At 42.6% G+C, this 21,021-nt stretch overlaps 1 protein-coding gene across 1 annotated transcript; it reads right to left on the bottom strand.

Moving 5' to 3' along the window:
• Positions 1-524: 524 nt before the first annotated feature.
• On the bottom strand, positions 525-17,187 carry LOC111842755 (large neutral amino acids transporter small subunit 4-like). Its single transcript, XM_023809688.2, has 14 exons — positions 16,771-17,187; positions 14,883-15,076; positions 12,317-12,581; positions 12,127-12,182; positions 10,998-11,074; positions 8,895-8,987; positions 8,525-8,658; positions 7,487-7,689; positions 6,649-6,792; positions 5,927-6,059; positions 5,249-5,381; positions 4,865-4,938; positions 2,959-3,082; positions 525-2,882 (listed from the first exon to the last, which is right to left on the bottom strand). Exons 2-14 carry the CDS (start codon positions 15,040-15,042, stop codon positions 2,721-2,723), a joined length of 1,758 nt encoding a protein of 585 aa, XP_023665456.1. The 5' UTR covers positions 15,043-15,076; positions 16,771-17,187; the 3' UTR covers positions 525-2,720.
• Positions 17,188-21,021: the final 3,834 nt, after the last annotated feature.

Below are 21,021 nucleotides of genomic sequence, written 5' to 3'. Positions count from 1 at the left end.
TAACAGCTAATGCAAAAACGGAATTTAATTTAATCAAAATTGCCACCATTAGCTGCAGACCATTTTAAGTACAGCTGTAATATTAATCATTTATCCTTTTAAATTTTAATTTAGTTAATCCCTGGTTAATTTCAGTTATGTTTCTCCCACCGAGAATGACCAACAAACACATTGCATTTTGATTCCATACTATTTTGATTTACAAAGCTGAGTCCTGGGGGTGCAAGGAATCAGTGCTAATCGGTGTGCAACGAAACATCCCAAATTTTTTTCCTGTATTCAAGAAATATGGCACTGCACTGCTTTGGGGGAAATAGATCAACACAACACAGTCTACTGACTGGACCTCGTCTTCAAGCTGCATACTACGTAACATTAATCGTTGTTATGACAGCTACTAAAGTTCCCCCTGCTAAATCTTGAAGCACTTTGGGATGGATAAAACTGGAAAGCGTAGTATAAAGGTATGTTGAATTTTAATAATATATTTTTATTCTGTAAATTACCCCATTGCAAAGATTATGAAATAAACACATGTTGACTAAATGTTTAGCATTTTTTTTTCTTTGTAGGTCAGTTCTATCAATTGAAAAAGTAAAAAATAATTACAATCAATAGTCAAAACAAAATACTCTAAATCACAATGTCGTAAAATCATGAGAGTGAAGCACAAAGACTCAGTAAACTGTTGTGCTGGTGTTTTTGTAAATATTTATACCACCACAAACACCATCAATCCCAGTACAGACAAAGGCCTTTTGCCATTATAAAACAACACTTACCAGTCTGTTGTTTGACCATTGACAAAGAAACAGTTTTTATAATTGACAAAATATTAAATATGTTAGCAAAACTTCATATTTAAGAAAGCCAAAAATTATACATATGTCACATATTGCCACAGTCGTGTTTGTCATTTTAGCAAAATATATAATTTACAGTAAATATAAATTGAAGTGGCAGTAATCAATACGTATAACACAGTTTTCAAAAATACAGGCTTAAATATGTTTTATATTTTCACTTAAACAGTTAATAATGTATTACTTTCCCTGGTGCCACCATCACCTGAGGTGATGAATGCTGTGATTAAAATAGAGAAGAAATGCTGAAGAATTACTGTATAAAAACCCAAAAGGCAACATAAGCATGGATATACCATCACGTAAAAAAACATTCAGAAAGGAAGTAAAACCTTAAGAGAGCTGCAAAGTACATATTTTACAAAGTACATATATCTCTCATGCAATGTTACCTCTGGGGTATAGCGTCACTAACAGGCACTGTGTGAGGGACCCCACATGAAACACCAAAAACACCCTGTCCGACCCGAACACACTCATTCTCGGCACAGCTGTGCTTCAGTAATTAGCTTGCAATTACCAAAACCAAGCAGGTAGTGGGGGAAGGTGAGGAAACCCCTTTGATTCCCTTATTCATTCAGCTGTGTAAGTTAAACGCAAATATGAATATTATTTCATTAATATTCACTTATTACGCACTTATACCTATAATGACTTACAAAGTGTACAGATAGTTATGTTTACATATCTGGAAACTTCAGCAATGTTCCTACTCAATGGCACAATAGGATTTAGGCCCATTTGGTTATCATGCATATATAAACAGCTACAGAATGCATGTACATGCGGCATTGAGCAACAAAATATGCTGACATAACAAAAAATAATAATTTCCATTAAAATAGATTATGTAAGAGATATTGTGATGAACGTTCGGTATCAGATATGTACTCAAATTCATCTCTCTTGGATCTTTCTGTCTTTCTCTCCTTTCCTCTACCAGTCTCTACTCTTTCCCTCCCACACAATCACTAAATGCAGCCTTTGGCTTAAACTTGTATTTTTATCGATGCAGATTGATGGCTAGCAAGTGTGTGTGTGAGAGAGAATTAGAGAGGGAAGAAGAACGTTTTTGTTTGCACATTAGTATTACTTCTTTTACCTTTTTTGGAAAACAATCAAATATTCTGTTTTATATTAACTTGTTGCAAGACAATAATCCACTGACAAACTCTAAATTATTTACTGATAAAAGGCCTCCTACTGATGGATTCCTGACCAAACTTAGGGCTGATTTAGTAGAGGGCACTCAGGGAACTTGCTGATTGGCCAACTGAATTACGATATCAGCCATTATTGCATTTAATCACACTGGCACAGATCCCTAATCTGTTAGGGAGCTACACACTTCCCGTTACGTATGAATGAATCAGGACACCAAGAGCAGAACACACATGAATACTCTGAAAGCACAGGAAGTTTTTGAAGAGATGGGGCTTCCTCTTACTCAGTTTCATTTGGGGAGATGGGGCTTCCTCTCACTCAGTTTCATTTTAAATTACCAGGGTGTAGGAGAAACTTTATTTTTTTGGTCTCACCCCTAGATCACTCTCTCTTTCTGTCTTTTCTTCAGTCCTTGCCTCATGTCCGTGAGTTTCATTAGTTTCCATGACAACAGCAATATCCATTCTGTGTGCTTCTGATCAGGGAGGCGTGTGTGTGTTTGTGTTTGTGTGTGCAGCATCATGTGAGGTTTATGCTCAAGGCATGCTTCAAAGGGAAACTTCACACACACACACAGAGTGTGTATCTGTATATCAGTGAGAATCACACTCACTAAGCTGGATTAGGACATGGGTGGTCGGTAAGTCGTATCAGCGAGGAACGTCGCTCTTATGCGTGTGTTCCGTCACCGTATTACACAAAGGCCTCTGGCGAGCTGCTGCCATTTATCTTCACGTAGATCTTGGCCTCGTCGTCCCGCTCCTGTTTCTTGCGGATGAGTTTCCGTTGGAAACATATCAGGTAGAGGGGCAGCCAGAAGCCCAGCAGCCCCAACGCCAGGAGGCCCACGTTCACCTGCATGCAGGAAGAGAGCCGTCACGAGACGACACGCGTGCATGGGCGTGCATGTGTGTGTGTGCAGGATACTCACCCAGAACGGGTCGCCATTGAGCGGGCCCATCATGGCCATGAAAAGAGGTTGCTGTAACAGTGCGAACAGAGCGCTCACCAGGGACTGCATCCCAGTCAGGCTGCCAAACTGGGAGGATGGGTATCTGCACAGAGAGGCATGGACAAAAACCTCAACGATTACCCAGAATGCAATGTAAACATACCAGCCTTTGCTTGGATTTTGCATCATTTTGGGGAACATAATTATACTTAATATGTTTCACAGATTTATTTACATAATTGTGTTCATATATTTTCTATATTTCTGTCTGCTTTTTTTCTGGATGTCACCCAGGGTTTTCATATTGAATTTCATTGTATCTGCTGTGTACAATGGCAATTAGGGATGCATCGGCCAGCGATCGGAATGGGCCAATTTTCAGCTTATACTTGCTTAGATTTTCATTTTCTTTTCTTTTCGGTGATCGGCCGATCAGTCTCACGTATTTGACGAACCGATCTTGCGCATGTGCAATAAATCAAATGTGCAGTCGCGCGCACTTTGACACGCAAAAATTTCCGTAATCTTCAGCGTGAGCCAAGGGGACGCAAAATTTGCTATTTGTAGCAAGTGTAAGGACCAGGTACACCATGGGGGAACCAATACAAAGACATTTAACACAACAAATTTAATTAGACATTTAAAAACACATCACCCCAGTGACACATCACCCCAGTCTGTGCTATCTTTCATTGGTATAAGCCATGGGTGCCCACACTTTTTCAGCTTGCGAGCTGAAATGACCAAGTGAAAATGATCTACCTACTATAAAATGCAAAACATATATTTATTTATAAATATATTGAGTATTCTTTATTATTAGCCTATTAATTTCCCTTTGGGATAAATAAAGTATTTTTGAATTGAACTGGGATTTTAGTTCCTTCACTTTTCTCTTCTCAGCTCGCTTCTCGGAGTGAAGTTAATGTCGTAGTTTTTATGAACAGTCCGAAAATTCCGCTCCAGAATAGCAATGGTAGACCTTTGCGATCGACCAGTAGATCGCGATTGACGTATTGGGTACCCCTGGTATAAGCAGTGAAAAGAAATTACGAGGAAAATTCATGGCACTGGATCACCAGCCGCTTTCTGCAGTTGAGGATAGAGGCTTCAAAAATCTGATAAATTACCTCAGCCCAATATGTAAAATACGAAGTAAGCGTTAGGCCTACTTTTCGGACGTCGAGCTACCGGAGTTCTTTAACCCTTCCTCTTATTTACACACGACTGTTCTAACTCTGAATCGCATGGCATAAATCGAGAGAGTGTGGCTGGTGACACTCGCAGGCCAGAGGTTCCACTCATTTTTATTTTCACCAAGCTCTCAATTAATTAGCCTGGATTAGTGCTGGCTAAATGAATTTGCACAACAAAAGTTACATCAAATATAATTATTACTGAGGGCGTTTCTATTTGCTTTCATTAAGGAATCCCACGAGTGTCAAACTGCCACAGTTGCATTTTTACTAACAAAATAATTTCCTGCGAGATTTTGTTTAAATAGAATGCCATTATTTCCATTAGGGATGCACCGATTGCAATTTTCTTGGCCAATCCCGATTACCGATTTTTTGGTATGTGCGATCGGCCGATACCAATTTTTCCGATACCGATTTTTGCCCTGAGAACAGCAAATACTGTAGCCTACATAAAAAATAATTTATTTTCATAACAAACTCTTATTAGACTTTACAAATTCAAATAAACTAAACTAAATCAAATAAATAACACCCCAACTACAACTAAACATTAATATATTCTTTAAAATAATAATAGGTGCAGCAAGTAAACGTGTGTGACATGACACTAGATTAAGAGAACAGAATATGTTGAGTCATGTGTGTGCAAGCACGCGCTTGTGTGAATGTGTGTGTGAGACACTTACACAGCTGCATAGAGTCCACCGACGGCAGAATGTAAGAACCCTCTTACAACGGTGTGAAGGATAAATGAGAGAATCTGTCACATAGAAACAGAATAAGTCAAATATCAGTGAGCTGCATTCTGATTCATTCAGCCTGGCAAGGACCTTAAAACTCAAAGATTAATGTACAATAAGTACATATTGTGGCCAGCAGGTGGTGATGGAAGCTGCTGTGTTCATTCAGACTGACATCCCTTAGTCCAATGGGGATTATTAGTGACAGTGGGGCAAATCTTCAGGGTGATGTGGGCTCTTCTATATCTCTTATATATATAGAAACTGTAGTATATTAAACAGCAGGTAAGGTCATAGTTCCAGGGGTCGGGGGGGAGGGGGGCTGCTCACCTGGAGAGGCAGGTTTGGCACCAGGCAAGTGACCCCAAAGCCACACAGCAGCATGTTGGTGATGACGAAGGCCCGCGTGGCATTGGTGATCTTTTGGATTTGCCGGTCACGTTTTTTGGGTTGCACCAAATCTCTGGTTTTGGGGGGTGGGGAGTGGGAGGCAGAGGAATTGCATGTTATATGATTCTACTGGCCAGAGCACGTTCAGCTGGAACCTGAACAGGACCCATTGAGATTGAATTTAAGAGGATAAGTTTGAAATTGCATCCATTACTGGTCAGACGTAAACACCGCACAAGCCCCGCCAAATCTTCAGCTGTTCATGTTCTTTAATCACCAAAATAAATATACACTAATTAGTTTATATAATGTGGACCATTTCCATCAGACCACCAAGTAAAGGTCCTCCCCCCTTTCATCAATCTCTAGTGGCACTCTTGGGTTAGACTACCACATTTTCACTTGCAGTCATCATGTAAAATCAAGAAAATGTATCATGTAATTATAATAATGAGGATAAGATGGAAAATATTGCACTATTTGGAAATGGATCTCTTGTTGGAGGAACACTGTATTTTCCCCTATGTTCACAGTGTCGTTGTGAGAATTCGGCCAAACTAAGAAAAGTAATGTGAACGCGCCATCTGGTGGACAGTCATGGAAGTGCAGGAGACTCACTTCGTGGCCTCTTTTCCCTCAGAGTCCCCATCGTCACACTCAGTGAGCTTCCAGTCCATGATGTAGCCAATGACCGGCGTGGTCATGAGACAGAGGAGCTGGAGCACACCAAAGATGGAGGAGTACGTGCTCACTGAGAGAGAGAGAGAGAGAAGGGGTCACTAATGGCACGAGGATAATGAGGTTACTGGGTTAATAAGCGATAGGCTCTACGCTGACGATGGCGATCTTTTTGCTCTCATTATGTTATTTTCTACTGAATGCGCGAACAAAGCAGACAGAGGCGATGAGGGTGTTTTTCTCCGGAGTACGTGGCTCATGTGCACCATCCAGACAGAGGTTAGGGTAGCGGTTGAAGATTAGCAGGCTCTACAACTATTGATGACACTGGACGTAACGACAGAGACACAGCATGGCGAGCTACAGGTTTATCTTGCTAAAACTCAAACACGAGCCTGCGGCCTCACCCACTTCCATCCTCTCCACTGTAAGGGAAGGCACCATGACATGGAAAAAGGGCAACAAAAGGGAAAGGAGAAACATCAGAATCAGCCAGTGGAACCTTTTAGATCAAGTAGTACGGTGGACAGTCGAATTCAATACTGATAGACTGGACGTGGCAGGAAAAAAAGCAGGTGCAGAGTTTCTGCTGGCACTGTCGTATCAGCATTGTAATGGTGATTCAGGGGAGGCCAAAAGGGGCATCGAGCACGAGGACCCACCGACATTGAGGTCTCCGTCACTCAACGACTCCAAGATGTTGTTCATGGCGCCCATGTAGAAGATGAGGCGCAGCTGCGTGACGCTCATGGTGACGAGGCTGAGCAGGAAGATGGGGCTGAACAGGCTGTGCATGAATGATTTGGCTGGAGGGAAAGCGGGTGAAATAAGAGCTTAGATCCAGTAACCGACATCTGATTTTGTCACCATACAGATGTGTCACTTATCTGGCTTTCTCTTTCATTTCTGTCTTTCCTTTTTCCTGTTTTGTATTATTCTGTCCTAATGATGTTGTAATGCACTGCAAAAAAATGAAAATCTAAGCAAGTATAATTTTCTTATATTTAGACAAATTCTAATTTCATTAATAAACTGACTAACAACACATCTTATAAGATTAATTTACTTGCACTTAAGCATATTGTTATTTTAGGAAATCTTAGCAAGCACAATTTTCTTACTGCACTGGCAGATAATTTTGCTAGTTTTTTGGCCTCAAAACATAGACAGTTTATCTTAAATTTGCAAGGCCATTTTTTGCAGTGTGTATCACAGTGTAACACACCCATGTAAAGCACCTTGGAGTGAATGTTGTAAAAGGAGCTAAATAAAATTTAATTGAATTCTTTTATGTAATTTTATTTTAAGACATTGTGAGTTTCTGCTGTTTATTTGAGTTTTCAGAAATAATCACTTCAATCAGCTGTATAAAACTATCGTGATTAATTCTTGACCGCATGAAACATCGGCCAATATGACTGGTTATTGGTATAATTATCTCCTTAAGATCCACACCAGTACTGGAGAAATTGGTCTGCAGGCATATATTCAGGCTCTTACGTTCCTCTGGTGGCTTGCACTGGACCTCCAGATCCATGGTGGAGAGACAGAGCTTGTCCCTCTCCAGGACGGACAGGTCGCGGGGGCTTTGCTTCAGGGAGTTTGCCAAGCTTAGACGGCGCCCCACAGTGGTCACCTGCTGGTAGAACTGCTTGCCTGTGATCTTGTGATCAAAGCCCAGCCAGCTGAACTTGATCTTCACACTGCAGAGTGAACGAAGTGAGGAAAGACACGTGTGAGGCAGGAGGGTCGGCGGCAATAGAAGGGATTTGCAGGGTGAGGTTAAATAGCTGCTAATCTCACTAGTACCAATATCCACACATCAGACACCCTCTTCGGAGACTCCTGTTGAAGCACATGGCAGACGAAACACTTAGGAACATTGTAGGAATGCATGCATCTAATCGCTGAAAGCATGTGGACTCAGTCGGCTTTCTGCTTAAGATTTTGGGTTACATTTTTTGATGATGGATTTGACTGAACTCCAAGGGGTGTTCAGTACCTTAGAAATTTATTTGTATCCATCCCCTGACCTATACTTTTCAATAACCTTTTCTCTCATTTGCTTAGAGTGTTCTTTTATCTTCATGCTGTAACGGTAGCCAGGAATACCGATTAACCAGTGAATGGCCCTTCCAGACACAGGTGTCTTTATACTACAATCACTCAAGACACAGTCACTGCACTCAGATGATCTCCAATCCACTAATTGTGAGACTATTAGCCCCAATTGGCTGGACCTCTGTTGAATTAGGTCAGTCGCTTTAAAGGGGGTGACTATTTATGCAATAACTTATTTTATGTTACGTATTTTTATTTAATTGTCATTATTTTGTAGAAATCAGTTTTCACTTTGACATTAAAGGGTTTTTTTTGTAATTATTTTTTCAAAAAAGCCAAATTATGTTGATCATGATTGATTTATAAAAGCAATAAAAGGGTAAATCATCCAAGGGGGTGAATACTTTTTATAGGCACTGTAGTTATGTATGCATGTATATGGCTTCACATGTGGTCACACTCGTGCATGTTTCTCACGTGTAGTCCATGTCCTCGGGCCCAGGGAAGGGCTCCAGCGGCCAGTTGAAATAACAGTTGATGTAGACAAGACCAGCACAGCCTGCCCACGTCAGCAAGATGGTGATGAAGGTCACACCAAGGTCATAGATCACCTAGAGGAGCAGAAGCATACTGCTTTTCCTTTTTGCAAGATGAGTGGGGTGTTATCAGGCAAATAAGGCAAATAATACCACAGTGTTACTTCGTTAACTTGTTATTTAATTGAAAATAGAAATGTTGCTGCTGCATATTATGTTGTTGCACCGGTAGTGGGCAGGAAATGTAATCACCCTGGATTGAATTCACCCGAATTATGAAATGTGAAATGGAAGTCATGTGCGATCTTTACCTTAATCCCGGGGAAGGTCACAGCCGAAGAGGCGTAGGAGCCGATCATGAGGGCGATGAATGTGGAGCGGAGGTCTCCAAACATGTTGGGCAGCTGGAATGAGAGAAAAGCTACAGTAAACAGCCCGAGAGCCTCTGAAGCAGGTACAAGTGTCACCCCATGTTTTCAAAGTTCGTTTTATACCACTTTGATTCTATGAAAGACCTACATTATTATAGCTTAGTGCTTAGTGTTTCTTTCTTTTGCGGTGAGCTGTTATAAAGCCCCAAGCAACGAGAGTGGCGCCACCTTGCTCCCTCCCCGGGAACTACATTCAGTAGCACTTTGCATTAACTTCACCTTCATTATGCTTTCATGGAACATTCATAAGCTCCATGTAAGTGGATAGATACTTTATTGATCCAGAAGGAAATTTTAACACTCTTTAATAACAAACATCACATGATTCCATCTATCCATTTTCTGTAGCTGCTTATCCAATTCAGCGTCGTGGGGGGACTGGGGCCTATGGGCACAAGGCAGGGAATAACCCAGGATGGGGCACCAACCCATCACAGGGCACACTCACACCATTCACTCACACAGCATCCACACCTAGGGGAAATTTGGTAACTCCAGTTAATTGGAGGGGAGGAAAATCAGAGTACCCAGAGGTACTCTGGAACACTGGCGGAGACTTGAACCCTGGTCGCAGAGCCAACCACTGAACCCCCAAGCCACCCTTTATGAGATGATTATACGACTATAATGTTTGTTACCATATAATGTTTGCTATTAATGTATACTTTAGGTAGGCCTTGTTTTAATCGCATCATTCCTGCTTTTACTATGTTAGTGTTATTTTAGGTTTTATGTGTTATTTGGTATGATATGGTATGTTATTTTTGGGTCTGGGGCCGCTCAAAATTTTTTACATATAAATTAATTATAACGGTTTCTTCGGTTCATGCCATTTTGGCTTATGAAAGGCTTCATAGGAACATTCTGCTTTCAGATAGTGGAGGAAACCTGTACCAAACACCTAGCCGCCTACTGGCTAAAAAGTGCAATAACAATGGCTGGCACCTGGAAAGATCATGCCCACAGGACAAACTGCACAGGAAACCCTGTGCCCTGATCTGCCCACAGCAATGTTGACTGTCAAGGAACCAGAGGTATTGTTCATCCTGACTGCCTATTCACTCTGCATCCTGAGAGCGGGGTCACAGGGTGTACCCTACCAGCAAATGTAAACAGCCCGTCCCTGAGGGGTCCCTGAGTTACACAGTACAGCCAGCTAATCAGAAGAATTTTACATGGGACCTGAAAATCCTCCTGTGCTGCTGCCACTATAGCGCCACCTACTGGGCATGAGGATCCAAGCATAAGGTCCACAGGCACAAGCTCATGGGGGGTGAAACACTCTAAATGTAGAAGGCCTGAAATCATGCATGTCGAGGGAACAAAGAGGAGGGCAGGCTGACTGGGGGGGGGGGGGGGGGCAGTAGGGGTGTGTGTGTGGGGCAGAGGGGGTGGCCTGACACCTTTATAGCAGATGGTGTTTGCCAGCCCTGGCTGGAATAATCCGGAATGTACGGAACTGAATCATCAAAAGGCTGTTGCCAGGCTGCGACCCTGACGACCGCAGCCGCTTGGCTGGCGATGTGCTGCCCGAGTGAGTCCTATAAGCCCCGACGGGCCGGCGGCACCGTGAAGCTGGGCACCAAGAGCACATGCAGAGACCCCATTAGTGGACGGCTGTTATATCACCCAGATGTCTTTGTGGACACCAACAGCCTATGGGATAATGTCCTCAGTGTGGACGCTACACAAAGACATTCATTCCAGCTCGGTATCTGCAAACAAAGCCCTTTGATTTAGGCCTCTCTCTCTCAGCCTCCACTTTTCCCCTCCGCTATGCCAATGTGTGTGTGTCTGTGTGTGTGTGTAATTATTCAGAAAACCATACCCAGCATAATTCTGTCCACTACATTAAACAGATTCTATAGATGACCGCCAATGGGTCACTCTGCCTTCTTTTTGCCTTCTCATGCAAATACCTAGGTGACCTTAAATAAACTAGAACTAAAACTAGAAATATTTGATTTGTGCCCGGCGACTCACAGTCAGAGATGTGAAGGTCAGACACATGCCCCCGAAGCCGTTGAGGGCCAGAGCCACGAAGATCAGCACGGACAGGTCTGCAGGGAGGAGACGGAGGAACAGGCAGATTAATGGTCAATCCAGAAATGCCAGAAAAGCAGCGGCAAAGAATTTACATTCACCCCCCGAGACAGTTGAAGCTCCTGCGCCCACAGGATATATAACAAACAATGCAAACAATGACAGCAGGTTACGCAAAATGACCCCCCCCCCTTAACCTTGTAAGGTTCAAATTCCAGCAGAAGATTCATTAAATCGTTTGAGCAATTGGCAGGACAGCCTTATGTCATAACAAGTTATCAGTCAATGTCCAGGTACATAAATGATATGGAATATATCTTTGGTGTGAGTAAAAAAAAATAAACCGAAACAAAATATCTAACTTAACACTTAATTGAAGGGTTTATTCTCAACACCAAAAGTTATACACTGCAGTCATCTATCCATTGGAGGGGGTTTGGAGCTTGTCTTTTAAGGACAAGAGGAAACTGGAGTACTCAGAAGAACCCTATGTGATCTGGGGAGAACATGCAGTTCCACATCCGCACAGCAGGAGATTTTACCCCCCGACCCTGAAGGTGTCAGGCAACAGTGCTTGTGTACATGGCAAGTACTGACTGTTGGAACATATTGTTATGTCTATATTCATTCTATTAAGTTATGCTCTGTAGTACCAGGCTTCTGCCTGTTGGTGGTGCACTGTGGCAATTTTTCATCTGGCCGCTTTCACCCATAGTAACGTATAGTTGCAAAAGCAAGGTCTGAGAGTGCCTGGAGCAATTGCGGGATAAGGGCCTTGCTCAAGGGCCCAACAGCAACAGCATTTCGCCAACCCTGGGATCTAAGCCGGTGACCTTCCGATCACAGCCACAGCGTCCTAACCTGCTGAGCTATACACCACCCTGTGTTGCCTTTTGTAACATTAATTTGCTGAACCACATTTTCTCCATAAGGATGATAAATTAAATCTGTTGAGAAAGTTAGCAATGTACGCTTGGGTTTTTGGAGTAGACCTAAATGGAGACATTTAAAGAGGTGGGGCACAAAGACAGGGTGACTGAGGTAGGAGGCAGGGGGGAGACTGGCGTACCATCTGGATTGCTGGCCCCGTAGGCTATCAGAAGGCAGGAGAGCGCAAAGCAGGCACTGAAAAAGCACACAGGGCAGTGGGGTGAGAATCATGCCAACAAAACAGCCTTTTAGTCACATGACCCAATACTCAAACCAGATTGGATGAGCCCCTCCCAAAAGCCCTTCCCACTTGCCCCCCTACCCCTCACCTGCCGAGCAGCCGCAGCTTGCGCGGGCCATACTTGTCCATGACGATGCCGAGGGGCAGCGTGATGGCACTGAGCAGAAAGGAACCCATGGTGAAGGCCAGATTCAGCATCTCATCCTGCTCCTTGCAGATGAGCCAGCCGTTCATGCGCAGATTGCCCTCCTCCCCCACCGCCTCTCGCACCTGGCCATCGCTGGGCTCTTCGTAGTCCAGGTAGTCAGCTTGCGTTGGAGGGGGCACCGTGACATTTGCAGCTGAGCTGTTTCCTGTCAGGTGAGACAGAGATTAAGATTCAAGGCACATTAAAAGTACAGTCTTGAGTCGACTTGTGTTCTCATTTGGGACCAGAACCACCGGATGCAAGTCAGATTGGGGCGTATCTCAATATTGTAGCTGTCCATCACATATACAGTATCAGTCAATAGTTTGGACACACTAAGCTGCCTACAAAGGAGAGCGATAGTGTCGCATCACATGATTTGGCCACTTAACCTAAACACAATAGAAATGGTTTTGGAGGAGTTTGACCAGAGAGTGAAGGAAAAGTGGCCAATGAGAGCTCAGCATATGTGGGACCTCCTTCAGGACAGCTGGAGAAGCATCCCGGTAGACCACCTCATGAAAATGGGTTAGAGCAGAATGGAGGGTCAGCCAGTCCATGGAGCAACTGGGGTTAAGGGCTTTGATCAAGGGCCCAATGGTGGGATCACTCTGCCGACCCAGGGATTTGAACCAGTGACCTTCTGAGTCTCAAACCCCTAAAGAGGGTGTAGTTTCACTTATGGGAGAGGCCAAGGTGGGGGTACTGACTACCACAGCAAGGCAGCTGTGAGGATGACCGCCCCCCCAAGCACTGACATTTCAGCTATGCAGCCAGCAGGGTGGGGGGGGGGGGGCAGCCTTATAGTCACTGTCATCCTGCTGGAGGTGTAAAAAAAATTGCCTTATCTGCACTTACAGGCACAAGGAATTTCAAACTTTATCCCTTCGTCTGGCACAGACGAGGGGGGAAAAGAACATGGCTGTTTACTCTACCGAAATCACGACTTCAGCAAGAAAGTGCAAGAGAGAACAGCTCCGTTCAGCAGAATAAGCTTATCTTCCACGATAGACCAGCTGGAACAGCTGATACCGGCCACTTTACTAACCCTTGCGTAACTCAGAGTGTGCACGCGACGTCCAGGTGAGGATCACCCTAGGGAGAGCACCTGAGGGAAGACTCTCATAATCCCACAAGTAGCGCCGCTGCATCAGCACAATGCCCTCGTGCACCATAAAAGCCTCATAAGCCTGCACTTTAACCCCAGCCAAGCACATTCACCAAACCAGTTCAAGCCAGGTACTCCACCATAAGTCGCAAAATGAAAAATAAGGAAATAAGCCAGGGGATATTAGGCAATCGTAGCCATTACACCAGCCGACAGGCCAAGGAGCGTGGCGATACACGTGCAGCGAACCAGCTTCTAGTAAATGCTCCACGTGGCTAAAAAAAGAAGAACTAACATAATTTCAAGGAAACTGCTATTCCTTTCATTGCCTGCGATGATCAGAAAACAATGGTTTGCATGAAAGAAAAGTGATAATCCCCACATAGTGCAGAGCTTCGTTTTAATACCCTTGCAGTGTTTATATTCTTTCCCTTTCTTTCTGATTCATGGTCACAGGACTCTTATTACTTTAATGGGATCTGAACATCCTTAAAAGATGGAGAAGGCCATTGTCTGAACATTTCATATGAAGAGATTAGAGTTGATACATATGCAATGTTAGATCAGGACAGTCGGTCTGTGAACTCTGACCCATAAACTCATTCGTTTGACCTTGAACTAGATGTTGTTCCACATTCCACACAAACCGCCATTTATTCCCGGGGACTCATTAAACCCCAGCAAGTGACGAAAGTCTGGGCACCACTTCAAGCTAATGACCCTTATCCTCTGTAAAACAGGATGAAATGTGCTGGAAGAAGCTAGGGGACCTATTGTCTCTCACTCAGACAGAGGAAGCACCACCACGAGTATTGATGACGCCACCACGAGATTTGAAAGCCCTGATGACTGCAGAGTGTTTGCCACGTATCACCGCAGCAAAGCCATCATATCAGTAGAAGACCACACCAATTCCATTCAATGCAAGCATAACCTTACTGCACCCTCAAGATTATCCAAAAACATATTTCTTTCCAGATCCATGAGTCTAAAGACTATATACTGTAAAATGCAAACAATGAAAAAGAGACACTGAAATGTTTTTAGTAAGCTATTTAAAAGATGGCAGTAATTAATGGTATTGCAGTGATACGTGCACACTGCAGTACGGTGGGATGACTCTACAAGAACAATCAAATGAAGACCCTCTCTAAGCATTCTTTGGCATCTGTGGGTACTTGAAGATGTCTGAATCACATTCAGTGTTAACTTAGGAATTCCTGCCAAGACAGCCATTGGCTGAATGACCTGAATCGTAGCCCTTCCATTTCCAGCTATTCAACGATTGATGTTCTTTTTACCATAAAGCCCTCTTTTTCTGGGAGGGGTAATGAAAGTCCCCCCCCCCCACCTTCTTACCTGGCTCCTGGCAGAGGTAGGAATAGAAGCCCTCAGATTTCAGCATGATGAGCAGGGAGCCCCATCCCAGCAACACAGCAGAGAAGAGCAAGTTCTCCACCACCGCCGTCACCGCCATCCACCAGCGGCGGGAGAAGGCTGTCGCTAAGGAAGGAGCCATGACCAACGGCGAGGGGGGCGGGGGGGCAGCAGAACTAAGGAACATGGGGAGAAACGGAGCCACAATTTAAAGACCCTGGGCAGCGAGGAAACCCCACACACAACAATGAACTGAACAGGCCACCAAGGTTAACATGATAGACAGGGAAACACCAAGACATCACTACACCACCGTCCCCTTATGGGAACTTTGCACAAGCCAGATACACATTCATATTTATACATATTATTTGTTATATTCAGCTTTCCACTTTTCAAAAATACATATACACTGTCAGAAAAAGGGTACAGCACGGGTACAGTTTTGTTCCCCAAGGTACAGACATTAATGTATCCCCAATGGTACAAAAATATTCCTCAGGGTCCATTTCTATGCCTTAAATTAGACTAAAAGGTAAATTTACCTACAGCTAGGGTACAACAGGCGGACCCTTGAGGGTACAGCCCCAGTGACAAGTAATTGTATACAAATTGGTATTTTTTCCTGACACGATAGGTCTACACATGTATTTCAATAAGGATTTCAAAGATGCTTTGATCAATACGGATTGTTTGATTAATTTAATCTTATTATAATAATATAATCGGTATGACCTGGACTGTTGCTAGAAATTCTGCCCCCCGCTGACAAAATGTCACCTTGGCCCCCCATTATATAATTTTACATACAGAGGGGCCCCTGTAAAGAGCTGCCCCCCGACCCTGCCAGGGTATCAATGCCCCTAATGCGGCCCTGGGTAGTACTCGCCTGGTGATTGGCTAACAGTTTTCAACTAGCTACCCGATAACCGTTTAATTATAAGGGACAGTTGAATCGGCATTCATAGCACACTGTGGAAACTTTGGCAAGTCTGTCTTCTTCTCTAGTGGGCTTTTGCGCAGGACTGAGCTGATTACTTCTCATCTGCAGAAGGACAACCAAAGGTTCTTTGCGGATTGCGGCCCGGGTTATATCTGTCCCCGACTGGCTAACTTCTGTACAGATAAACGCAGATTAGTCCGGAAGTCCCAGCCGGTTTCAGCCGGTGCCGCTACAGTCCAAGCACTTATCCCTCCTATTTAGTGGAAACTTCTTTAGTCAAAGTTTTTTTAAAATTTTCTTACAGTGTGGCTATATTTTGGTAAGTATATGCGTATTTCACTGATACCAACAAGGAATGCATATTATACTTTTTAATTGTACATTTGTAAGATGGTATTTGTGACATGATGGAAATGACTCGTTCAGATGAACCAGAGCTCCTCAATTTCACAGTCATGGCAAAATCCACGCAAGGCTGACATAACTGCAAGATGTACTCCCTTAAGTCAAAGCAGTTTACTTAGACACCATTGTTTTCTTTTTATAAGTCCCTCGGGTGATCATACATAAATTAACTATACACACTATAGGCTACTTCTTAGTAAATGGCGTGTTAAAGTGCTGTACAATTCTCAGATTAATTATCTGCAATATATTTTACCAATTGAAACGGTTGGTGCATTTCAGATTCATTAAGATATATATTCTTTATTTGCGCGTGCACAGTAAATAAAAATAAATACGTATAAGATTTTGGGAAACAGTAATCCGCTTTCTAATGTCCCTAACAGTGTATGAGGTGGCAAACTCGACATGTTACCACTGTTAGAATACCCAAAAGCTACCATTTTCACCTGCCGGAGTATTTTGCAGTACAATTCAGGTTGACTATCACCTCATTGCGTCTCATTACCTAATTTGTCCTACCTGTCACAGGAAGAAAAAAGTCACGGGAAACGCAGAACTGTATTTTTTCTCTTGGAACGTCTTGCAATGAGAACAAGCACCTTCGCGCTGTGAAGTATTTCAGCACGTCGCTCTTCGGCGCATTTCCCTGGCTTTATCTGTGCCTCGGGAGGTCGTACAGACGGCAGCACCTTACCATTGGCCAGCTGATGCCCGAGAACAGGACTGAGCCAGAACAAAACCTCCCCCTCTGATCTTTCAGCTTCTCACACATCGAAGTTCTTTTTTTATGTGATTTGCCACCTATGTAACTAAACATATCTTATCCTTTTACTACTGTTTCGTAAGGTAAATACTGGAAATCCTGTTGATGATTCGTAAGTTGAGAATATCCCATGACCCTAACCGAAATAAGCGTTAGCCAGGATAACCTGAACAAGACAAGGGCAGATGGGTGGACGCAGTTTGAATTACTCCTGTCAGTCGTTTCGACACTGCATCCCCAGTTTCAGACTCTCACACTCACGCAGGAAATCTTATGACAAATCTATATTATTACATTATAAACCTAAAACTAACCACATCAAAAACGTTGGGGTAATTTGCAAACCTTACAGACTATTTACTAGGTAATACAACTGTTACATGCATGAAATGTGTGTAGACTTGTTTCGAACTGAATATCTCACGCCAGCCAGCTGACCAAAGTTGACAATCCTCCATCCCATCCGGTGTAAACCGGTTCCCCCTTTACTGTGCTACTTGGGATCAACTCCACATCCCTGAGAAACTGTACTGCAGAGGCAGTTAGAAGATGCATGGCTGGATGCAAAGTAATTTTGCCATGAAATGTAAATTCTCTTTTAATTCTCTTTTAACAGCAGAAGAGGTCCTTTGTTGTCTTGAATGTTGTTTCACGTGCCTGAATTATATCAATTATAATAAATCACAGGTAAAATACAGAAAATCAGTTAAATGCTTAAAAGTGAATACAGTACAATGGCCCTAGACTAGACATCAGTGTCAATCTGATGTTTTATCTAATCTAAACTTAATTGTTCTTTGTTTTCAGCACAAGCGCTGCTGGAGAAGAGAGCACATTAATCCCTTAGAGGGAAATTTTCTCGTTTCAGCAGCTTTGTATGTAACATCACATAACATACATCACATAACATACCTCACAACAGGCATATTTATAAAAACAAGAAATAATATTTGAACATTTAAAAATAATGTACAAAGAGTATCATAATGTGTAAATAATTACTAGTACTGCGTAAGTGGTGGGCAAGTAATGTGCAATGTTACATTAGTAGCTTATAGAGACCAAAGCTGCCCTTGCCTGACAATGACAGGAACTGTTGTTCAGTGCAATTGCGGTGGGTAGGAATGTTTTCCTGAAGCGGTCCCTGTTACATCGGAGCTGGATGCGCCTGCTACTGATGGCTCATTATTAAAGCTATATTGGTCGGTGAACAACAATAAAAAGGTCACTTATTTAGTGAACTTGTGAGAAATTGCTAATCAGGCAGCACAAAGAAGATGTGTAAAACATTAGCGATGAAGGTGAATATGTTTTCTGTATCGAGGAAAGCCCCGGCCACAGCCTCTTGATGAAAACGTGTTTAGACTTTGTTTTATGACTCTGCAGAATGACCTGCTCCTCTGCAGGCCTGCCTGTCTCCTTAGTAGTGACACATGCCTTGCAGTAATTGCAAAGATTAATCACACTGCCTGAGGCCACTGGCTACAATGACAGGAGCTATCGCCTGTATCTCCTGAAAGTATGGCTACATCATAATAAATCCACACCATCCAGGTATGTTGTCTACCAGCATATTACAAAGTCTGAAAGTCAGATGTTCATGTATTATTAACTTCATAAATCCACCATTATGTCTTATACATATAGTACCAGGTGAAATTCTAGACACGCCTAATGAAAGTCATTTGCTCTCCAACCACGACCCCAAGCACACCTCAAGGGTATGTAGTAAGCATTATTTTGTAAACAAGGAGAGAGATGGAGTGTTGCGATAGGTGACCTGCCCCCCACAATCCCCCAACCTACACCTCACAGAGCTGCTTTTGGGTGTGTTGGATCAAAGAGTTAAGAGCAATGTAGCCAACTTGTGCCCAGAACTTGTGGAAACTCCTTGCAGGTGCTACATGAGGAAGCTGGTTGAAAGAAGGCCAAGAGTCTGCATGGCTGTCCTCAAAGCAAAAGGGGACTGTTTAGAAGAGCCTAAAATTTGAGAACATTCTCAGATGTTGAACACTTCTCTTGTTCGTTGCAATATTTTAGATATATTAATTCATTGCCTCAGGGCCTTTTGCTATAAGGTGAATAACATAACTAAAATACAGTCAAATGCATCAAAAGCAGGTGTGCCCAGACTTTTGACCAGTACTGTATAAAACTTATTTTGTTGTAATTCAGATAGAAATATATGAATGGGACCTTGCACCCCCAGGTTACATTTTTATTAATGATTAGACTTGCCTTGTAATTAAAAATCCATTCATCTTCTAACTGCATCCTTGTCAGGGTCATCGGCCAATTAACCATTGTTATATTTAGGCTGTAGATTATAGAATGCTTTTTGGGTTCAGATCACAGATGTGTGTGAAGGGTAATCAACCTTTTATATTGCCCTATTATACCACATATGCTAGTTTGTAGTTCTTCAGCCTTGAGTCTGGCTAAGATTTTGACTAAGTGGAGTGTATTGGTCTAAAGTAGAGGACTGAGAACTGATTTTATACAATAGCAGTCAACAAGGTCACTTGCATCTGAAAACATATATCTTATATGTGCAGGGCTTGACCGGGTGCACACCTGTTGCTCACAAGATCTTTTTTGAGCGTTTTAAACTACATATATGACAATATATTTTGCTGAGAGATTCCTGTCACACAATAGGCGTGATGTATTAAGGCTATATAAATGCAGGGAAAACCTTGGGGGAGTTTAACTGGTGGGACTGCATCTTTTCTTGCATTTTAATTTCACTTTGTGGCTCAGTATTTTGAACACATCAATAAAAAAGTATTATTGCCTACCTGTCACTGAATAGTTAGACTATGGATTACTTGTTCTAACGCATCAGGCTCGGTGGATAACTGCTTTAAATGTCATCACTATTAAAAAGCTGTAATCTGCGCTGTTTTAATGCCCTTCCACAAAAGGGAGATAAACCTGATACTGTAGTGTAATCGCTCCCGCGTTTCACTGTACCAAGCGTTTCTCTCCCTTGTTCTTATGTGCAAAGGTCACGTGCAGACGCAAGATAAACCAGTAGCTGCGTTTGACTACTTACTGGCAGGAACGAGTAAACCTCCATAAACAAATACTGAAGTTAAGAAGTGCAGAACTTAGTGGCTTCTGCAATAAATATTTTTTAAGTTAGAGGTAAATACAACAATGAGGTTTACAGTATTTGTAAATTAATTGACTTAAAAATATATTGACATTTTACGCAATAAACCAGTCGGAAATTTTTCAGTGAGTGTCCAGTATGGGGTCAGAGGTCATTTTCAGACTATGTACTGAAAGGCTTTAACTGTACAATGCTTATAATTCAGACAGTGGTGGAATTACGAAATACACATTTAATATAAATTTCTTGCTGTTAAGGTAAACTTCTGCTTTACTCTTGTTCTGAGAACACATGTTTAGCTCAGCAGCACTATGAGGTCATTCTTTATCAGTGTATTGTAAGGGACAGAGAGATACAGTTACGTAATAAAAGGAGTTTTAAATCAAAGTCTGTATTAACTACAAAAATGCAAATACGACGAGGGTGGGCAATGGGGGGAGGCAGTTTTCAGTCTAGAGTGGCCACGGCCACCCTTTGCCACCGCAGATCCACGTATGCAATAAACCTATGAAGTTATAGCATGTAAAACGTATTGATGCTGGTGAGCTGCGTTCCGGGTAATGATCAAACGAATGATAGACATCTCAGTCCTGAATTTTATTAGTAAAGAAATGTAAAATCATGTTCAGCAGTACATGCTAGAAACATGTAGAAAATAGGTAGACGCAAGTCATGTTGGATATAGTCGCCCGCTAAGCAACTAAATGACGTAACATCTGAAGAATGAAAGAGGAAAATCAGACCGAAAGTGGTGAAGTTGCGTGGCAACGGAGAAGTGCAAGCCGGGAAAAGCATAGAAACGATTTGCACAGCCCTCATTATCACATGTGTGTTCGATAAAGTGACACCAAGTGGGTAAAACTGGGAGTCTCATGTTTGTGAACGCTACTGT

The sequence above is a fragment of the Paramormyrops kingsleyae genome, chromosome 18 (assembly GCF_048594095.1).
Source record: "Paramormyrops kingsleyae isolate MSU_618 chromosome 18, PKINGS_0.4, whole genome shotgun sequence".
NCBI lineage: Eukaryota > Metazoa > Chordata > Actinopteri > Osteoglossiformes > Mormyridae > Paramormyrops > Paramormyrops kingsleyae.
Note: the sequence above shows the minus strand (reverse complement) of the source record. Positions and strands in the feature narration are given on the sequence as shown.